At 35.8% G+C, this 17,538-nt stretch overlaps 1 protein-coding gene across 3 annotated transcripts in view; it reads left to right on the top strand.

Annotated features, from left to right (window-relative positions):
• The first annotated feature begins 9,523 nt into the window (after nt 1-9,523).
• LOC130940948 (1-aminocyclopropane-1-carboxylate oxidase homolog 1-like) overlaps nt 9,524-17,538 on the top strand; it is a 76,437-nt gene continuing 68,422 nt past the window's right edge. Inside the window, exons 1-3 of one of the 3 annotated variants that reach the window (XM_057869248.1) lie at nt 9,535-10,174; nt 10,260-10,587; nt 10,696-11,081. In XM_057869248.1, coding sequence (XP_057725231.1) covers nt 9,639-10,174; nt 10,260-10,587; nt 10,696-10,944 — 1,113 coding nt within the window. In that variant the 5' untranslated portion in view covers nt 9,535-9,638 and the 3' untranslated portion in view covers nt 10,945-11,081. Of the gene's footprint in view, nt 10,175-10,259; nt 10,588-10,695; nt 11,082-17,538 lie in introns of those variants that run through there. The other 2 variants (XM_057869249.1, XM_057869250.1) reach the window with 2 other exon arrangements.

Genomic DNA, 17,538 nt, shown 5'->3' with positions numbered 1-17,538 from the left:
TGACACTAATTTTTGTCGGAATTAGCAGTGGAATATTGGGGTAGGATAATGAAAAAAATAGGAAATTACCGTCGGATAAATCTGACGGTAATTCCGACAAGACGTTTTTTGGAGATTTTTTTGAAAAAAATATATTGGTTGTTACCGTCGGTATATTCTGTGTAACACCCTCCCACACAAAGTCTTATGCATAAGTTATAAAATTGAGGTGACAAGGTATTACGACCTCTAAAAGTAAGAAAAATATATATATAATAATAGTTGAACGGAATTTTATAACGAGGAGCCTTTGTGTTTACGAAGAAACGTAATATATATATATGTATGTATGAATAATAAAAAGAGTGTCAAAAGATACAAAATATTTAAGCTTCAGGCTCAACCTGCGAAGACAAGGTTGGCCGGAAAATATTTACATAAATATACATGACCCAAAACAACAAAACAATAACCTGTTTCTCCATATTGAACTCTAAGAGGGACAAAGTAAAGTTAAACTTACAGAGGATAATCTAAGTACAGAATACTAAACTTACCAAGGTGACTCTCGACCTGCATCTATAAACAACAACATGTATATGATATGAGAATCGGAGGTTCTCAGCATGGTAAAAGTGCCCACATAACTAACATATAAGGTCCCGGGAAAGCCGAAAGCAATCCTAGAACTCCGACACTCAGATTATAAAACATAAAGATTCAAGACGAAAACCATAAATAGGGGTGGGTCTCTAAAACTCTTAAACTTAACCAACCTCTAACCAAAATCCTTAATCCTTCGCCTTTCCTCCAATTCCTCCAACTCCGGTGAAACTACAGACAAACAACAGGCAAAGCAAGCATAGGTAGAATACATATACAGTGGGTAACAATTTAGCAAGTAAGCAAAATAATCACATAGGGAAGTCCAATTAATGCAAAATCCAACAAGACACACAAATGCATATGATGCATACCTGTCCTATGGTTGATGATATCCTCTGTCGGTTATATAATCTAAGTTTTCACAAAGACATTATATTTTAGTTACGAGAAACCGAAACCATATCTTGGCTGATTTTCCGATAAACCCATAACACCTCAAGCGTTCCCGCACCACAATTTTCTAAGACTCCAAAACCTCACCAACGAAACCCGGCCTCCGAAACTTGACCTCAAGCTTCCAAATCCTCAAATTCGTTCCATCCAACACTCAATTTCAATCTATTATCATAATTACCACTATAATAAAAATAGAACTCACTAATTCAATATATATACCAAGGGTTTGAGGGTGCTTACCTTGTCCATAACTCAAATGAGTTAAGCCTGACAAAACTCACAAGCTAATTCGAACCTAAACAACGAAATCATATGAAATTCAACATGCATTCACATTGAATTTCGAAATTGGGAAGAAGGAAACTGAATCTGAGAAGTGAGTTTCATACCTAATCAAGAACTGGGCTTGTATAGCTCGTCGTGCTGGTCGCTTTTATTAGTTCTTGTCATTTATTTTCTTGTTATTTACTTTTCTTGTCAATCATTAAATCAAACCCCTTGTTCTTCATAGCCAATAATTGATCACTTCATTGCAATTCCTTGTGAGACGATCTGAGATTTGAATACTTCAGTTAATTGTTATTGGGATTTGTACTTGTAACAACCAAACATATTAAAATTTGATGTGAGGATTGATTGTTGGTTTAGACTATACTATCACCAGAATTATTTGTGTTAAATTCTGAATCAGTATAAATCCTCTCTATCAATCATGCATACGCCTCGTGGTGCACGAAATTGTGATCTCAATGAAGCCAACAACTTGGTACGCACAATTGTAATCTCAACTCTTTTTCACAACTTCGCACAACTAATCAGCAAGTGCACTGGGTCGTCCAAGTAATAAACCTTACGTGAGTAAGGGTCGATCCCACGGAGATTGTCGGCTTGAAGCAAGCTATAGTCATCTTGTAAATCTCAGTCAGGCGGATTCAAATGGTTATGGAGTTTTAATAATTTAAAAGATAAATAAACATAAAATAAAGATAGAGATACTTTTGTAATTCATTGGTGGGAATTTCAGATAAGCGTATGGAGATGCTTTATCCCTTTTGAATCTCTACTTTCCTACTGCCTTCATCCAATTCTTCATACTCCCTTCTATGGCAAGCTGTATGTTGGGTGTCACCGTTGTCAATGGCTACTTCCTGTCCTCTCAGTGAAAATGGTCCTCTATGGTTTCCCGCATGGCTAATCAGCTGTTGGTTCTCGATCGTGTAGGAATAGGATTTACTATCCTTTTGCGTCTGTCACTACCCCTACAGTCGCGAGTTTGAAGCTCGTCATAGTCATCCCATCCCAGATCCTACTCGGAATACCACAGAGAAGATTTAGACTTTCCGGATCTCAAGAAATGCTGCCAATTGATTCTAGCTTATACCACGAAGATTCTAATCTCGGATTCAGATGCGCCATTGTCAGAGGGGAGTCGATGTGAATCATTGATTAGAAATCCAAGAGATATACATTCAAGCTTGTTTTCATGTAGAACGAAAGTGGTTGTCAATCACACGTTCATAAGTGAGAATGGTGATGAGTGTCACATAATCATCACATTCATCATATTCTTGTGTGCGAATGAATATCTTAGAATAAGAATAAGCATGAATTGAATAGAAGAACAATAATACTTTACATTAATACTCGAGGAACAGCAGAGCTCCACACCTTAATCTATGGTGTGTAGAAACTCCACCGTTGAAAATACATAAGTGATAGTGGTCCAGGCATGGCCGAATGGCCAGCCCCCATAAAATTCTAAGATAGCATAAAACTGATCAAAGATCCCTCATACAATAGTAAAAGGTCCTATTTATACTAGACTAGTTACTAGGGTTTACAGAAATAAGTAAATGATGCAGAAATCTACTTCCGGGCCCACTTGGTGTGTGCTTGGACTGAGCATTGAAGCTTTCACGTGTAGAAGCCTTCTTTGGAGTTAAACGCCAGTTTGTAACTTGTTTCTGGCGTTTGACTCTAGCTTGCAACTTGTTTCTGGTGTGTGCTTAGTTGTAGTTATTGTTTAGTTAAGAGTAGAGTTAGATTGAACGTTGGTTCCTTATTTTGAAATTGTTTACACCTTGCTTGTTGTTTGAATTAAGTTCCTTGTACTTTAGATTGCTTAATTGCTAAGATTCTCAATTTACTTTCTTGTTAATGAATCACAACCCCAGACTTCTAACCAATGTTGAAGCACATGTTTGCCCATTCTTCGTGAGATGACCCGAGGTTTGAATACTTCGGTTATTTTATTGGGGTTGAACTTGTGATAACCAATTCCATTCTAAATTTGATCCGCGAGGATTGTTGTTGGGGGAGCTATACTCACAACGCAATTTCATTTAGAAAATCTCTTCCGACACGGTTCCCGTGAGTCCATCAAATTTTTGGCGCCGTTTCCGGGGAATGGTTGCAACATATGCCTTAATATTGGTTATGTGAATATGTGAATATTGTAGATAGCTTGTTTGTTTTCAATACCTAGTTATAGTTTAGCTTCTTTTATTTTTGTGCTATGACTCTCAAGTGTGATGACTCGGTCCCAACCGAATTCTAACTTAGCCGATTTTGATCCCGAGATTGAAAGAACTTTGTTACACACTCGGCAAGCTAGACGGCGGTTGGACTATACGGCTAATACTTAGGTCTCTTTTGAAGAACATACCGAATCACTAAACGGTACCGAGAGCGACTTGGAGTCCGCTACTTTCTATTCTTCTGTTGGCACTACTAATACATCTTTACATCCTACAGGTGAACTACACATGGCGGAGCCACACCGGATCACTTTACATGAGCAAGGAGCTCCGGATATTGTGCTTCAACCATTGCAAGAAAGATATCCCAACCTTGATCCAAACTGTGAATTGAAGAGTAGCTTGATAAATCTACTACCTAAGTATCATGGGTTTCCGGGTCAAGACCCCATGCGACATCTAAAGAATTTTCAAGTTGCTTGTTCTACTACTCGAAGGCATGGAGCCGATGAGGTAGCTATCATGGTCTTTGCTTTCCCCTTCTCCTTTGAAGCTCAAGCAAAGACATGGTTTTATTCGCTACCGGATGAGATTGCTACCAATTGGTTTTGAAACTAGCTTCTTTGCTCCTAGTGGTTTTGTAGGATGCTAGAGGTCCCGAAAGGCACCAATTCGTTGCAAAAGGTGACCTACTTATCAAAGACTCTTGCGTATTATTTGAGTCCGACTTAATAGTCATCATTCTAACACATGCAAACAACTTTGAATGAACGCTTCCCTCAAACCAAAGTGTCGCAGAAGATTCTAATAGATGATAAAATATCTTTGCCTCTGGGTTAGGCTCTTGTTCAAGCTCTTCCTGCTCTGTAACACCAGTTGCATCAAAAGTCATGTCTTCGATGATTAGTTCTCTTTCGACTCGAATCCCCGTTGATCGACAAGCAGACCTATTGAATTCAAGCCAGACCTGTTAATTTCCTGTTCGTCCACTTCTCCGCGCTCCGTCCACATCCAATACCCATCCTTGAACCCGTTACGGTAACGGTGAAGCGTTATATCTGTAGGTCCTAACCACTTAGTCAATTGATACTTTTTGTACGGAAACCTAGATACCCCTTTAGACCAAAACGTTTCCATGCTGAACACATGCCCCACAAACGCGTCAACTCCCTCAAAGAATTCAGGTTTTAATCCCCGATCCACCGTTATCTTTATCATACATCCATAGGCGATGACTTGGAATCATTTTAAATCACACACCCTAGAATTCGACGAACAAGACAAGAGTATTAAAGTTTTTACATAATCCGGCATAGCATACCCTATAATTTAGAATCTTCTGCAAACAAAACAATTTTTAAATCAAATCGCACAAAATTTTGATAGAACTTCCCCTTAACTCAAAGATATCTATTAAATAGATATAAAAATTTTTACAACAGAAACACCTGCAAGCATATATTAGAACAAACACAAATTTAATAACATATCAAATCCTAGCTGTTCTAGTACGCAACCCCTTATAACTCTATAATTTTTCAGCAAATAAGGGTTTCGAGAAGGCGCCTCTATGTGATCTTCTCCCACTTTCGTCCTAAAATGCTATCCTAGGAAAAGTAAGTCGAATATAAAACTTAAACAATTGATTATAGTTAGAGATAGATAACCTACCTGAAACATGGATGCACAGAATACGGAAGAAGCGAAATCCAATTATTCTCAGAGAAATAACATCGTTCTAATGAAAAAGAAAACTTGTTAAACTCACTATGTGAAACTAATTAATTCAACAAAGCAAACAAAGTCAAACAATGTTAATCTCACCCCACATAACATACATTAACTTAATTATAATTTTTATTTACGTTAAATTAACATAAAAAAATCCTATTCACAAACCGCATTACCTTATTTTAATCAATAATTTGATAATAAAGTGCATAACATACTCACAACAAAAGTTGAGAAAACTATTAAAAACCCTATACCAAACCCAAGCTCGGCATTTGTCAGGATTAGCCTCTATACTTCGGCTTGTTGACAGAAAGCCTAAAAACTTGCCTCCCTGTACTGCAAAATCGCACTTTTCTGGGTTTAGGTGCATGTTGTAGGGTCAAATTTAACAAAAGATTTCAGTAACGTCGTCAACATGCTTGTTTCCGAGCTTTGTTTTGGCTACCATGTCATCGACAAAGATCTCCATGTTTCGTCCGATCTGTTTTGCAAATACTCTGTCCATGAGACGTTGATAGGTTGCACCTGCATTCTTTAATCTGAAAGGCATAACTTTATAGAAATAATTACCATATTCAGTTATAAAAGCAATTTTATTTTGATCAGAGGGGTGCATAAGGATCTGGTTATACCTAGAGTATGTATTCGTAAAGCTAAGTGTTGCATAACCAGAAGCATTCTCTACTAAGGAATCAATAGATGGCAAAGGATAAGAGTCTTTTGGGCATGCTTTGTTAAGATAAGTAAAATCAACACACATGTACCATTTACCATTGTGTTTGTTTACCATTACCATGTTGGCCAACCATGTTATAAATCTGATTTCTCGTATAAAACCGACATTAATGAGATTTTGAGTTTCTTCTAAGGACGCTTGCTTCTTCTCTGTGCCGAGGTTATATTTTTTCAATGCTATAGGTCGGACAGAGGGATTGAGTGCCAACTTGTGAGAGATGATCAAAGGATCAATCCCGAGCATGTCAACAGGCGTCCATGTGAATATGTCGACATGTTGCTGCAAAAAGTTTTGAATTTCATTCTTTTCTTCGGTGTCTAGGGTTGTACATACATAAGTATATTTGTTAGAATCATTATTGAAGTATATTTTTTGTAGGTCCTCCGTTGGTGTTGGTCGTTCGAGGAACTCGGCTCCTAGGACCAGATCTGCCAGAGCTGAGACCTCGACAAAACTGTGGATGTTATTTACTTGAGCTCCCATAGCTCGGTTTGGCAACTTTAGGCTGATGTTGTAAGATTTCCGTGCTTCACGATGGTTACTGTGAATAGTTGCAATAAGGTCGTCCTGCACAGGGAACTTAACACAAAGGTAAATCGTAGATACTATGGCGCCGAACTTATTTAAAAAAAGGTCAGTCAAGTATTAGATTATAGGAAATGAAAAAAATCAACAACCAAATATTGAACATCATAGGTTTTAGATAGAGGGTGCTCACTCATTGTGGTTTGTAACCACACAAATCCTAATACCGGGACTCGTTTACCTGAGAATCCGACCAAATCTCCAGTGAAAGGTTAAAGTATGTTGTCACCGAGCTTCATTTTTTGAAATGTGGAATAAAATAGGACATCGGCATTGCTCCCTGGATCGAGCAGTACTTTTCTCACCAAGAGGTCACCTAACTGAATAGATATAACAACAGCATCGTCCAAATTTGTGATGTTGGTAAAATCGGCAGGCTCGAATGTCATTTGTGAAAGACAAAGAGGTAGCTTTGGTCCACTTGAGGCTCCTTCTACCAAGAGCATAGCTCGGTAGGATCGTTTGCATGCCGAGCTTAATGCTCCACCTCCTGCGAAACCTCCAAATATACAATTAATAATACACGCGGTTGATCAGGGTGTTGGTGTGTTGCTTTCTCCTTTTCACTAGAGTATTGCCTTGTAGAGGTGTGTTCGGTGGAATTTGTGGTCCGTTTCTGTATATGGCCACTGATGTACTTATCCCGATAATCCTGCCGAGCTAATCGTTCTAATAGGTCCTTAGCGATGACACATTCGTCAATGGTATGCTAATGCTCTTGGTAGAACATACAATATTTGGACTTGTCTGCATTCTTCGTATCTTGGTAGGTACCGGCCTTTCTCGGGGGTTTGATGAGTTTGGAGTTTAGGATTTCCTTGATGATATCATCTCTCTTCGTGTTAAATTGTGTATATGAATCATACCGAGGAGTTAACTTGAAAGTTTTCTTGCTATCTCGAGTTTTGTCCTCTTCTTTATTAGTGTAAGGTTTTTCTAATTTCGGAGCTTGGTGAAGCTCTTCGATCTCCATCTGGCCTTTGACTTTTTCGCGAAACTCGGTGAGAGTCTTTGCCTTGGCCACGGTGATTGTTTCTTGAAATTTCCTTGATCTGATTCCAGTCTTGATGGCAAGCAGATGTACCTCAGGATGAAGATCTAGTATGGTGATGGCTACCTTTGTGAAACGGGTGATGTAATCTTTCAGGCTCTCATTTTAACCTTATTTGATTGTATTTAGATAGCCAGAATGGTGCAAGTAGATAGAAGAAGCAGCAAAGTAATGTTCAAAAAATTTTGCAAGTTCCTAAAATGATAAATAGAATTTGCAGGCAACGAACAAAACCAATCAAGTACAAGACCGTCTAAAAAGGTAGGAAAACAACGACATAAAACAGGGTTAGAAACACCGTTTACTATCACTATTGATCAAAATTTCTTGACGTGCTTCTTCGGGTCTCCTAATCCATCGTAAGGAGTTAAGGTTGTTGGCAAAGTGAATCTTCTGAAAATTTGAAAATTCATGATGTCAGCAGTAAATGGCCTTACAACGTTGTCAGACTCATTGTCTTTGTTTTCGGCCGAACTTCCACATGTCAAAGAGTTTCAGAAACGTGTGTCAGATCAAATTCGTTCTCTTCATCCTCCTCTTGTTCATTATTATCACCATTGTTTTTGATCCAAACATTGGTCAACTCGGTTATCTGGTTCATCATCCTTTGATTTTTCTTCACCATTCGTTGATTTGCTTGTTGTAGCTTAGTTACCATCCGAAGGAGTTCAGAGGGTGTTGGTGTAGGTAAATCAACCTTGGATGGGTAAAGAAGTTTTGAGGCCGATAAAAAGGGATAAGAAAAAAAAGTTTATGTCTTCGGCCCCACAGTGGACGCCAATTGTTCTGACCTGGAAGGTTGAGGTATAGCTCATTTGTAGTGAATCCTTGTACTGAGCTTATTGGTCTCTGTTCTGGATTTTTATTTGGATACACTTCGGCACGGAAGCGAACAATGAAAAAGAGGGGGAGGGGGAAAGTACCTGCAAAAAGCACTCCAATGCTTAAGTCAGTTCAATGGGTCCTTAGAAAAATACATTACCTTCTTTATATGTAGGATGGGGTGTTAGCGGTTATACTTGTTATGATTATTTTCATTGAAGAATATTTATGTCGTATTGAAACGTTATGATAGTTGGTCGAGCATTAAATTTCGAAGTGTACCATTTGACCGAGTTATAACTCATTAAGCCAAGCTATAACGTATGATAGCAAATTATAACTTTTAATTAGATTGTAACAGTCATATTAATTTTTTAATTATTTTTATAACCGAATATATTTTTATTATTTTTAATATGTTAAATTAAGATATTATTATAATAAAATTAATTAATTTTATATTTATTTTTATATTAATTAGTTTTAAAATTTAAAATTTAATTTTTTATAAAATATTAATAAAAATATATATTTTAAATTTTAATTTTAAATTTTAAATTATTTTTTATTTTTTATTTACATACAATCAGTTTTAACGGTATAATCAGTTACTTATCGATTAACAAGTTCAATCAACAATTCGATTCTACAAGACTACAACTATGTCCTGGATCGTAATTGTTGATTTGTGATGCAAAATTGGGAGATGTGCCAAGAAAGGCCGCAAAGTAAGACTATGGAAACTTTGACTTTATATGCGTTGGCAATGATGTGGGTTTGCATGAAAGGTGTTACTACTTACTAGAGTCAACTTAATCGGTGTGTTGATTCAAAGTTGTAATGTATTTTTAGGAAAACTTAACGTGGGTAAAATTAATTAGTAAAAAATTAATAAAAAAACAATTTAAGTCATGTTGGTTTATTTTTGACAGGCCACATTATTTATGAGTAATTTTCTAAAAATTATTTTGAATATTAATCTGCCATATATATATATTTCTTATTCTAAATCTTAAAATTAAAAAAAAATAGTTAATATTTATTAACTATAATTGATTTTTTATACTTATTATTTTAATGCTTTGTGCTTTGTCTAACCTTTTCAAGCTAACAATATATCCTCGTCCTCTCTTCTTGTTTGTAGGATAACCCTCTTAAGTCTTAAGTATTCAAGGAGTCAAGACCACGAAGGATGGTGGAGGGTGAAGTTGAAGGTAGAGTGAAGATGATCAATAATTCCGATGATAGGATGAGTGAGCTGAAGGCATTTGATGACACAAAAAGTGGTGTCAAGGGTCTTGTTGATGGAGGTGTTACAAAGATTCCAGCCTTATTTCAGCATCCACTTGATAAATTCCCAAACGCCTCCAAAACAGAACACACCATGATTCCCGTCATAGATCTTGAAGGTGTTGCCAAAGATCCAATCACTCGCCAACAAGTTGTTTCAAGAATAAAGGAGGCATCTGAGACATGGGGTTTCTTCCAAGTGCTGAATCATGGCATCCCTGAGAGTGTTCTTGAGGAGATGAAGGAGGGGATTAGAAGGTTCTTTGAACAAGATATTGAAGTGAAGAAACAGGTATATACTCGTGACGATATGAAGCCATTTGTCTATAATAGTAATTTTGATCTTTATAGTTCACCAGCACTCAATTGGAGAGATAGTTTTTCATGTCAACTAGCTCCTGAACCTCCCAAACCTCAAGACTTGCCAGAAGTATGCAGGTATATTCTTTTGGAACTATTCTATTTCTATCAGACAGATATTCTATTTACTTGCTTATTGATTTATTACATATTATTATTATAGGGATATACTTCTAGAGTATGGGACTAATGTTACGAAATTGGGGATCACACTCTTTGAATTATTCTCAGAATCTCTTAATCTGCATTCAAACTATTTAAGAGACATGGAATTGGGTATTACCGAACAAATTCGTTGTGCTGGCCATTATTATCCTCCATGTCCTGAACCAGAACTAGCAATTGGAACCACCAAGCATTCTGATGCTTCTTTTCTTACTGTGCTTCTCCAAGACCATATTGGTGGCCTCCAAATTCTTCATAATGACAAATGGATCGATGTACGCCCTGTACCCGGAACTTTAGTTGTTAATATTGGTGACCTTCTACAGGCAAGTTCTCTAATTTAGTAGCTTAACTGATTTAGTGCTAGATGACTCTTTCACCCATGACAACACAAACAACTACTTTAGCTAATTAATTTGTTTCTTGAAGTGTAGCTAATAACGAATGACAGATTCAAGAGCGTTCAACATAGAGTGCTGGCGAATCTCATTGGTCCAAGAGTATCCTTTGCATGTTTTATGGGCTCTAGTGTGAAACCATCTTCGAAGCTCTTTGGTCCTATAAAAGAATTGTTATCTGAAGACAGTCCTCCAAAATATAAAGAAACAACAGCTGCAGAGTATGTAGCATACTTTTGTGCCAAAGGTCTTGGAATCCCTGTTCTTGAACACTTCAGGATTTAAATTGGGAAATTGAAAAATTGGAATTGAGGTGGTTTGGTATAGTTTGGAACTAGTCTTATTCTTGTTATATTTTTTGTCACTTGTATTTGAACATTGTTATCAATTTATCAGGAATGTATTAAAATTTTACATTGGTAGTTAATTATTTAGCAGCCAATAAGTGATTAATTTCTTTCTTCTTTTAATTTTGTTCCTATATAATCATTATCATTACCAACACACCATCATTCTCTCTACATTGTCAACAACACCATGCTAAATTGCTGAGTACCAACGAAACAAAAAAATATATGCAGTCCATTCTTTTCTTCCTTTTTTTTCCTCCCTAAAATCTCAATTTTGGAAACTTATTTGATCATTGAATGAAGTTCAAAAAGAAAAAATAATGGATAGTGAAAGAGAATAACATAAGCTTGATGAAGTACTCACCGAGTATAGGCGAAGAGCGTTAACATACTCTGTTTATAAGTAAAATACCCACACTTAATTGGCCCTAAGATCACTTACTCATATAAACGACGCTATCATATTTTTCATCTCTCAAACTCACTAACACTCATAATAATAAGGAGAGAATTTTTTGAAACAAACACTAAGTATTTTGATTCATGGAGAGATAATTAACAATATACATATGAAGCCTTTATATAGGCAAACTTTCATAATAAAATAGTAATTTTTATAACAACTAAGCACTAGTTGTAATGATTCAAGAAACAAGTAGAAATTTTACTAGTCAAATTCCTTGTTCAATTTTGTTTCAAATTCTTAGTCATCAATCTTGAAACTTCCAATTCATGATTCATCATTCTTCTAGTATGGAGGTGATGAGTACAACTTGTTCATGATTCTTCCAACTTGATTTGTAGCCTTCAATTTTGACTAGGAGATAAAGTTTGACTTGTGATTCTTCTAGCTTCTAGTTTCATCACTTATAATTCTTGTAACTTCTAATTTCATGATAGTTCTAGTATGGTATAATTGTACTACTCTCTTGAATATTCTTGATTTAATTATCTAACATTGCCTCCCTTAAATTAAGCTTGTAGAGTTTATCGTTCCAAGCATCTTCTTCAACTTGTTAAATAATTCTGTCTTCAACGATTTTGTAAAGATATCTGCAACTTGGTCTTCAGTGGGACAATACTCAATCAAAACTTCTTTCTCATTCACCAATTCTCTAATTTTGTGAAATTGAATATCAATATGCTTCGATCTTCTATGGAATACTGGATTTTTGCAAAGTGCAATTGCTGACTTGTTATCACAAAATATTGTTGTTGGAGTACTTTGTTTCTCGTTTAACTCCTCAAGAATTCTTCTTAGCCAAACTGCTTGTGTTGCACAACTTGCTGCTGCTATATATTCTGCTTCTGCTGTAGATAGTGTTACTACTGGTTGTTTCTTTGACGACCATGAAATTGCACCAGAACCAAGATGAAATACAAACCCTGAAGTACTTTTTCTTGTTTCTATATCTCTGGCACAATCACTATCAGTGTAGCCAACAAGGTTTACTTCATTAGTATTCTTATAATAAATTCCATCATTTAAAGTACCTTTGATATATCGAAAAATTCTCTTTGCTGCTTGCAAATGGTTGGTACAAGGCTCCTCCATAAATCTGCTAAGCAAACCAACTCCAAACACAATATCTGGTCTAGTCGCAGTCAAGTACCTTAGACTTCCAATCAAGCTTTTGTAATATGTATGATTTACTGCTCCTCCTTTATCTTCTCTTAGCAATTTGAACTTCTCTTCGACTGGAGTAGAAACTGGCTTTGAATGTTCCATTTGAAATTTCTTCAAAATATCATTTGCATATTTCTTCTGAGAAATGAAAATACCATCATCTCTTTGAACCACTTCAATGCCAAGAAAGTAAGACATCAAACCCATATCTGTCATTTCAAAGTGCTTTATCATAGCCTCCTTGAATTTTGTAATTATCTTCAAATTGTTCCCAGTAAAGATCAAATCATCAACATAAAGACACACGATCAAGATATCTCTATTTTCAACGAACTTGATATAAAGAGTATGCTCAAACGGACATCTTCTGAAACCATTCTCAATGAAATAAGAATCAATCTTCTTGTACCATGCTCTTGGTGCTTGCTTTAATCCGTATAAAGCTTTCTTCAATTTATATACTTTATCTTCTTTTCCAAGAACTTCATATCCTACAGGTTGCTCAACATACACTTCGTCTTCTAAAATGCCATTTAGAAATGCAGACTTAACATCCATTTGATGTATCTTCCACTTATTTTGAGCCGAGAGTGAAATAATCATACGAATAGTATCTAATCTAGCAACAGGAGCAAATACTTCAAAGTAGTCGATACCTGGTTTTTGTTTGTATCCTTTTGCAACTAATCTTGCTTTGAAACGATCAATTTCACCACTAGGTTTGTACTTAGTCTTGTAAATCCATTTTACTCCAATCGGCTTCTTATCTGCTGGTAAATCTGTCAGCTCCCATGTGTCATTCTTTTCAATGGCATGAATCTCCTCATCCATTGCTTTCTTCCAATTGTTGTCTTTAAAGACTTCTTCAAAGTTCAACGGCTCATAATCTGAAAATAGAGCAAAATTTATGATTTCTTCATCGGACGGATCGTTGTCATTGCCAACTTCATAATCTGCTAATCTAGCAGGTAGTCTCCTCTCTCTTTGAGGTCTTCTAGATGATTCTGGTTGTTCGGTTGTGTCTGGTTGTCTTTCTTCATTATCATCACATGTATTTGAAATTACAATCGACTACTTTTATGTCTTTGCGTTCCAGTCCCACATGGCTTTCTCGTCAAACGTCACGTCTCTGCTGATGATCACTTTCTTTGTTTCTGGCTTGTACAACTTGTATGCTTTTGAGTCTGTGCTATAGCCAATATAGATACACTTCTCGCCTTTGTCATCTAACTTTTTCCTTAATTGATCTGGTACGTGGGCATAAGAGATACACCCAAAGACTCTAAAATGATGAATGGAAGGCCGCTTTCCACTCCAAGCTTCCTTTGGAGTTTTATCACGAAAACTTTTTGTTGGACATCTGTTTAAAATATGAACTGCTGTTGTGACTGCTTCTGCCCAAAACTCTTTAGGCATTTGTTTTGACTTGAGCATGCATCTGACCATATCCATGATGGTTCTATTCTTTCTTTCAGCAACTCCATTTTGTTGAGGAGTGTATCTAGTTGTTAGTTGGTGTTGAATTCCGTGTTGCTTAAAATATTCTGAACATGTAAGATATTCTGTTCCTCTGTCTATTCTGAGAATTTTGATTTTACAGCCACTTTGTTTTTCGACAAACGCCTTGAATGTCTTAAAGACATCACATGCTTCTGATTTTTGCTTCAGAAAGTATACCCATGTATATCTACTAAAATCATCAATAAAAGTGATAAAGTACCTGCTACCACCATTACTTGGAACTTCTACAGAACAAAGATCTGAATGCACAATTTCAAGTAATCTTCTAGCTCTCCAAGACTTTCCTGTAGGGAATGGATCTCTGTGCTTCTTTCCCAGTTGACAAATCTCACAAACACAATTGGGAATATGAATTCATGGTAGACCAGAAACAAGTCCTTTTCTTGACAGGTAGTTTAGGCCAGAAAAATGAAAGTGCCCAAACCGCATATGCCACAACCAGTTATCATCAAGTATCACAGAACTCATGCAAGAGGGATTAACATGTTGAATTTTTAACGGAAACATTCTGTTTGAAGTCATCTTTGCTTTATCAATGAACCTTCCATTGTTGTCAAATACAGTGCAACATCCACGATAAGTTATCATCTTATATCCCTTCTCAGATAATTGCCCCATACTCAGTAAATTGTAATCAAGTTCAGGAGTATAGAAAACATCAGAAATATAACTCAGAGAACCATCTTTCAATCTAATTGGTATGTGCCCTTTTCCTTCAATAGGGATCTTTGTACTATTACCAAACTTTAATAATAGTTTAACTGAATCATCTATTGAAGAAAATAACTCCTTTCTACCAGACATATGATTACTGCAAGCATTATCCAAGTACTATATATTTTCATCTTCAGCACATGAATTACTTGTAAAAAATAAAGTCTGAGTACCCGGATTATCATCAGTGTTTTGATGCTGATTTTCTGCAACGTGTGCTTGATTGTTATTCACCATTTTGAATCTGCAATCTGCTACTTTGTGTCCATACTTTCCACAATGAAAACAGTTGAAATTGGTTCTTTCTTGATAAAAATTGCCTCGACCTCTTCCTCGATTGACAGGCCTGAAATTCGTTCCACCTCTTCCTCGATTAGGTGGTGTAAAATTGTTGTAATTTCCTTGGTTGTAATTGCCACGACCTCTACCTCTAAAACTTCCTCTGCCTCTACTGTGAAAATTAAAATCACGACCTCGTCCTTCTTGTATACGGCTTGATTCTGCAACGTTGTTGAAATTCACTCGACTTTTCAGGGCTTCCTCGGTTGATTTTTCTGACTTCTCCAGTATTCTACTGATGTGGCTTTCCATAGTTCCTTGCAACTCTGCAATCGTCATAGTATCCATATCGTGGGACTCTAGTATCGTAGTCACCACATGGTCATACTTCATCGGCATGGTGCGAAGAATTTTCTCCACCACTTTGCTATCGGGCATATCTTCTCCATAGACTCTCATCTTATTGACAAGATCTGTAACACGAGTAAAATATTGCTCAACGGTTTCTGAGCTAGACATCTCGTACCTTTCATATTCTCTTCTTAAAGACTGTAGCTTTGCTTTTTGAGCTTTATCTACACCTTTGTATGACAGCTTCAACGTGTTCCATGCTTCCTTTGCACTTTTGGCATCTGCTATTTTGCCAAACACCGTATAATCTACTCCTTGATGAATTTGAGATAGCGCCAATTGATCTCTCCTTTGTTGGGCAGCATCTGCTCCTTCTTGCAAATCCAGTTCAATGAAGTTCCATAGGTTCTGGGCCTTCAACTGGGTAGACATCAAAGTCTCCCAATAACTATAATCAAGTTTTCCATCTAACTTGGGACCGGACCACACAATGTTAAAAGTGTTTGCCATACCGACTCTATGAATAAACAACTATGTGAGAACTCTCTCACACCTCACAAAATCTCAAACACCAGACGCTGGATTAACCAGCTCTGATACCAATTGTAAGTACCACACTTAATTGGCCCTAGGATCACTCACTCATATAAACGACGCTATCATATTTTTCATTTCTCAAACTCACTAACACTCATAATAATAAGGAGAGAATTTTTTGAAACAAACACTAAGTATTTTGATTCATGGAGAGATAATTAACAATATACATATGAAGCCTTTATATAGGCAAACCTTCATAATAAAATAGTAATTTTTATAACAACTAAGCACTAGTTGTAATGATTCAAGAAACAAGTAGAAATTTTACTAGTCAAATTCCTTGTTCAATTTTGTTTCAAATTCTTAGTAATCAATCTTGAAGTTTCCAATTCATGATTCATCATTCTTCTAGTATGGAGGTGATGAGTACAACTTGTTCATGATTCTTCCAACTTGATTTGTAGCCTTCAATTTTGACTAGGAGATAAAGTTTGACTTGTGATTCTTCTAGCTTCTAGTTTCATCACTTATAATTCTTGTAACTTCTAATTTCATGATAGTTCTAGTATGGTATAGTTGTACTACTCTCTTGAATATTCTTGATTTAATTATCTAACACTATTTGATTCTGTCAGAAGTATAGGAGGGCATTGGCAAGTGAAGCAGAATTATAAATGTTTTTCTTTCTCTCAGCAAATAAGAGAGAGAACGTAATAGAAAGAAATTCTTTCAGCGATCAGAAAAAAATTTTAAAAAGAAGAACAAACATCACAAATTCCTTCGAAGTTCATCACAATCTTAAAAAAAAATTGATAGAAAAATTAAAGGACAAGCCAAAAAGCCGAGTAAGCATGTTCATCATTAGTTTTTTTTTTATGTCAACTAATGTTCATGTATTTTAAATAAAAGAAAAATTCAGTTCTGTTATATATATAACCACCAAAAGAAGGAGAAAAAATATGGCACCATAAGTATATTCAGGTATATAAATCATTTCCATTATTAGTTAACCTTTTAGTAAAGAAAATGAATTAAAGTGCCAAAAATTAATAAAAAAACTTAAAGAATTAAAAAGAGAAATTTACCTTGAACCGTCGGTATATGATATACTTCTTGAACATTTCTTATTGTTCAAACTTTGCCTGTATTGTTTAACAATGTTGGGAGTGGATCCTCTCCAATAAAGAAAAGAATTGGATGGTGTCAATTGTGATCTCTCACTTTTTATTGTTCTCTCTCTCATATTTAATTTTAGTCCCACTTATAAAGTTAATGGTGAGAGATCAGATTGCATTTCCTCAAATATTAAAAAAACGGAAGAGGATCCATTTCCAACAATGCTAACCTTTCTAATAATTATTGAAAAATATTTAAAAAATATTGAGTTCGAAGAACTAACAACATATTATAGATGATGATTAAATATTATTATTGAGGTAAAAGCTAATTTTATGTGTTATTAGTTTGCTTAAGTATGCAAGAAATTAAAATAAAGTA

Source organism: Arachis stenosperma, chromosome 7 (assembly GCF_014773155.1).
Source record: "Arachis stenosperma cultivar V10309 chromosome 7, arast.V10309.gnm1.PFL2, whole genome shotgun sequence".
Classification (NCBI taxonomy): Eukaryota; Viridiplantae; Streptophyta; class Magnoliopsida; order Fabales; family Fabaceae; genus Arachis; species Arachis stenosperma.
Note: the sequence above shows the minus strand (reverse complement) of the source record. Positions and strands in the feature narration are given on the sequence as shown.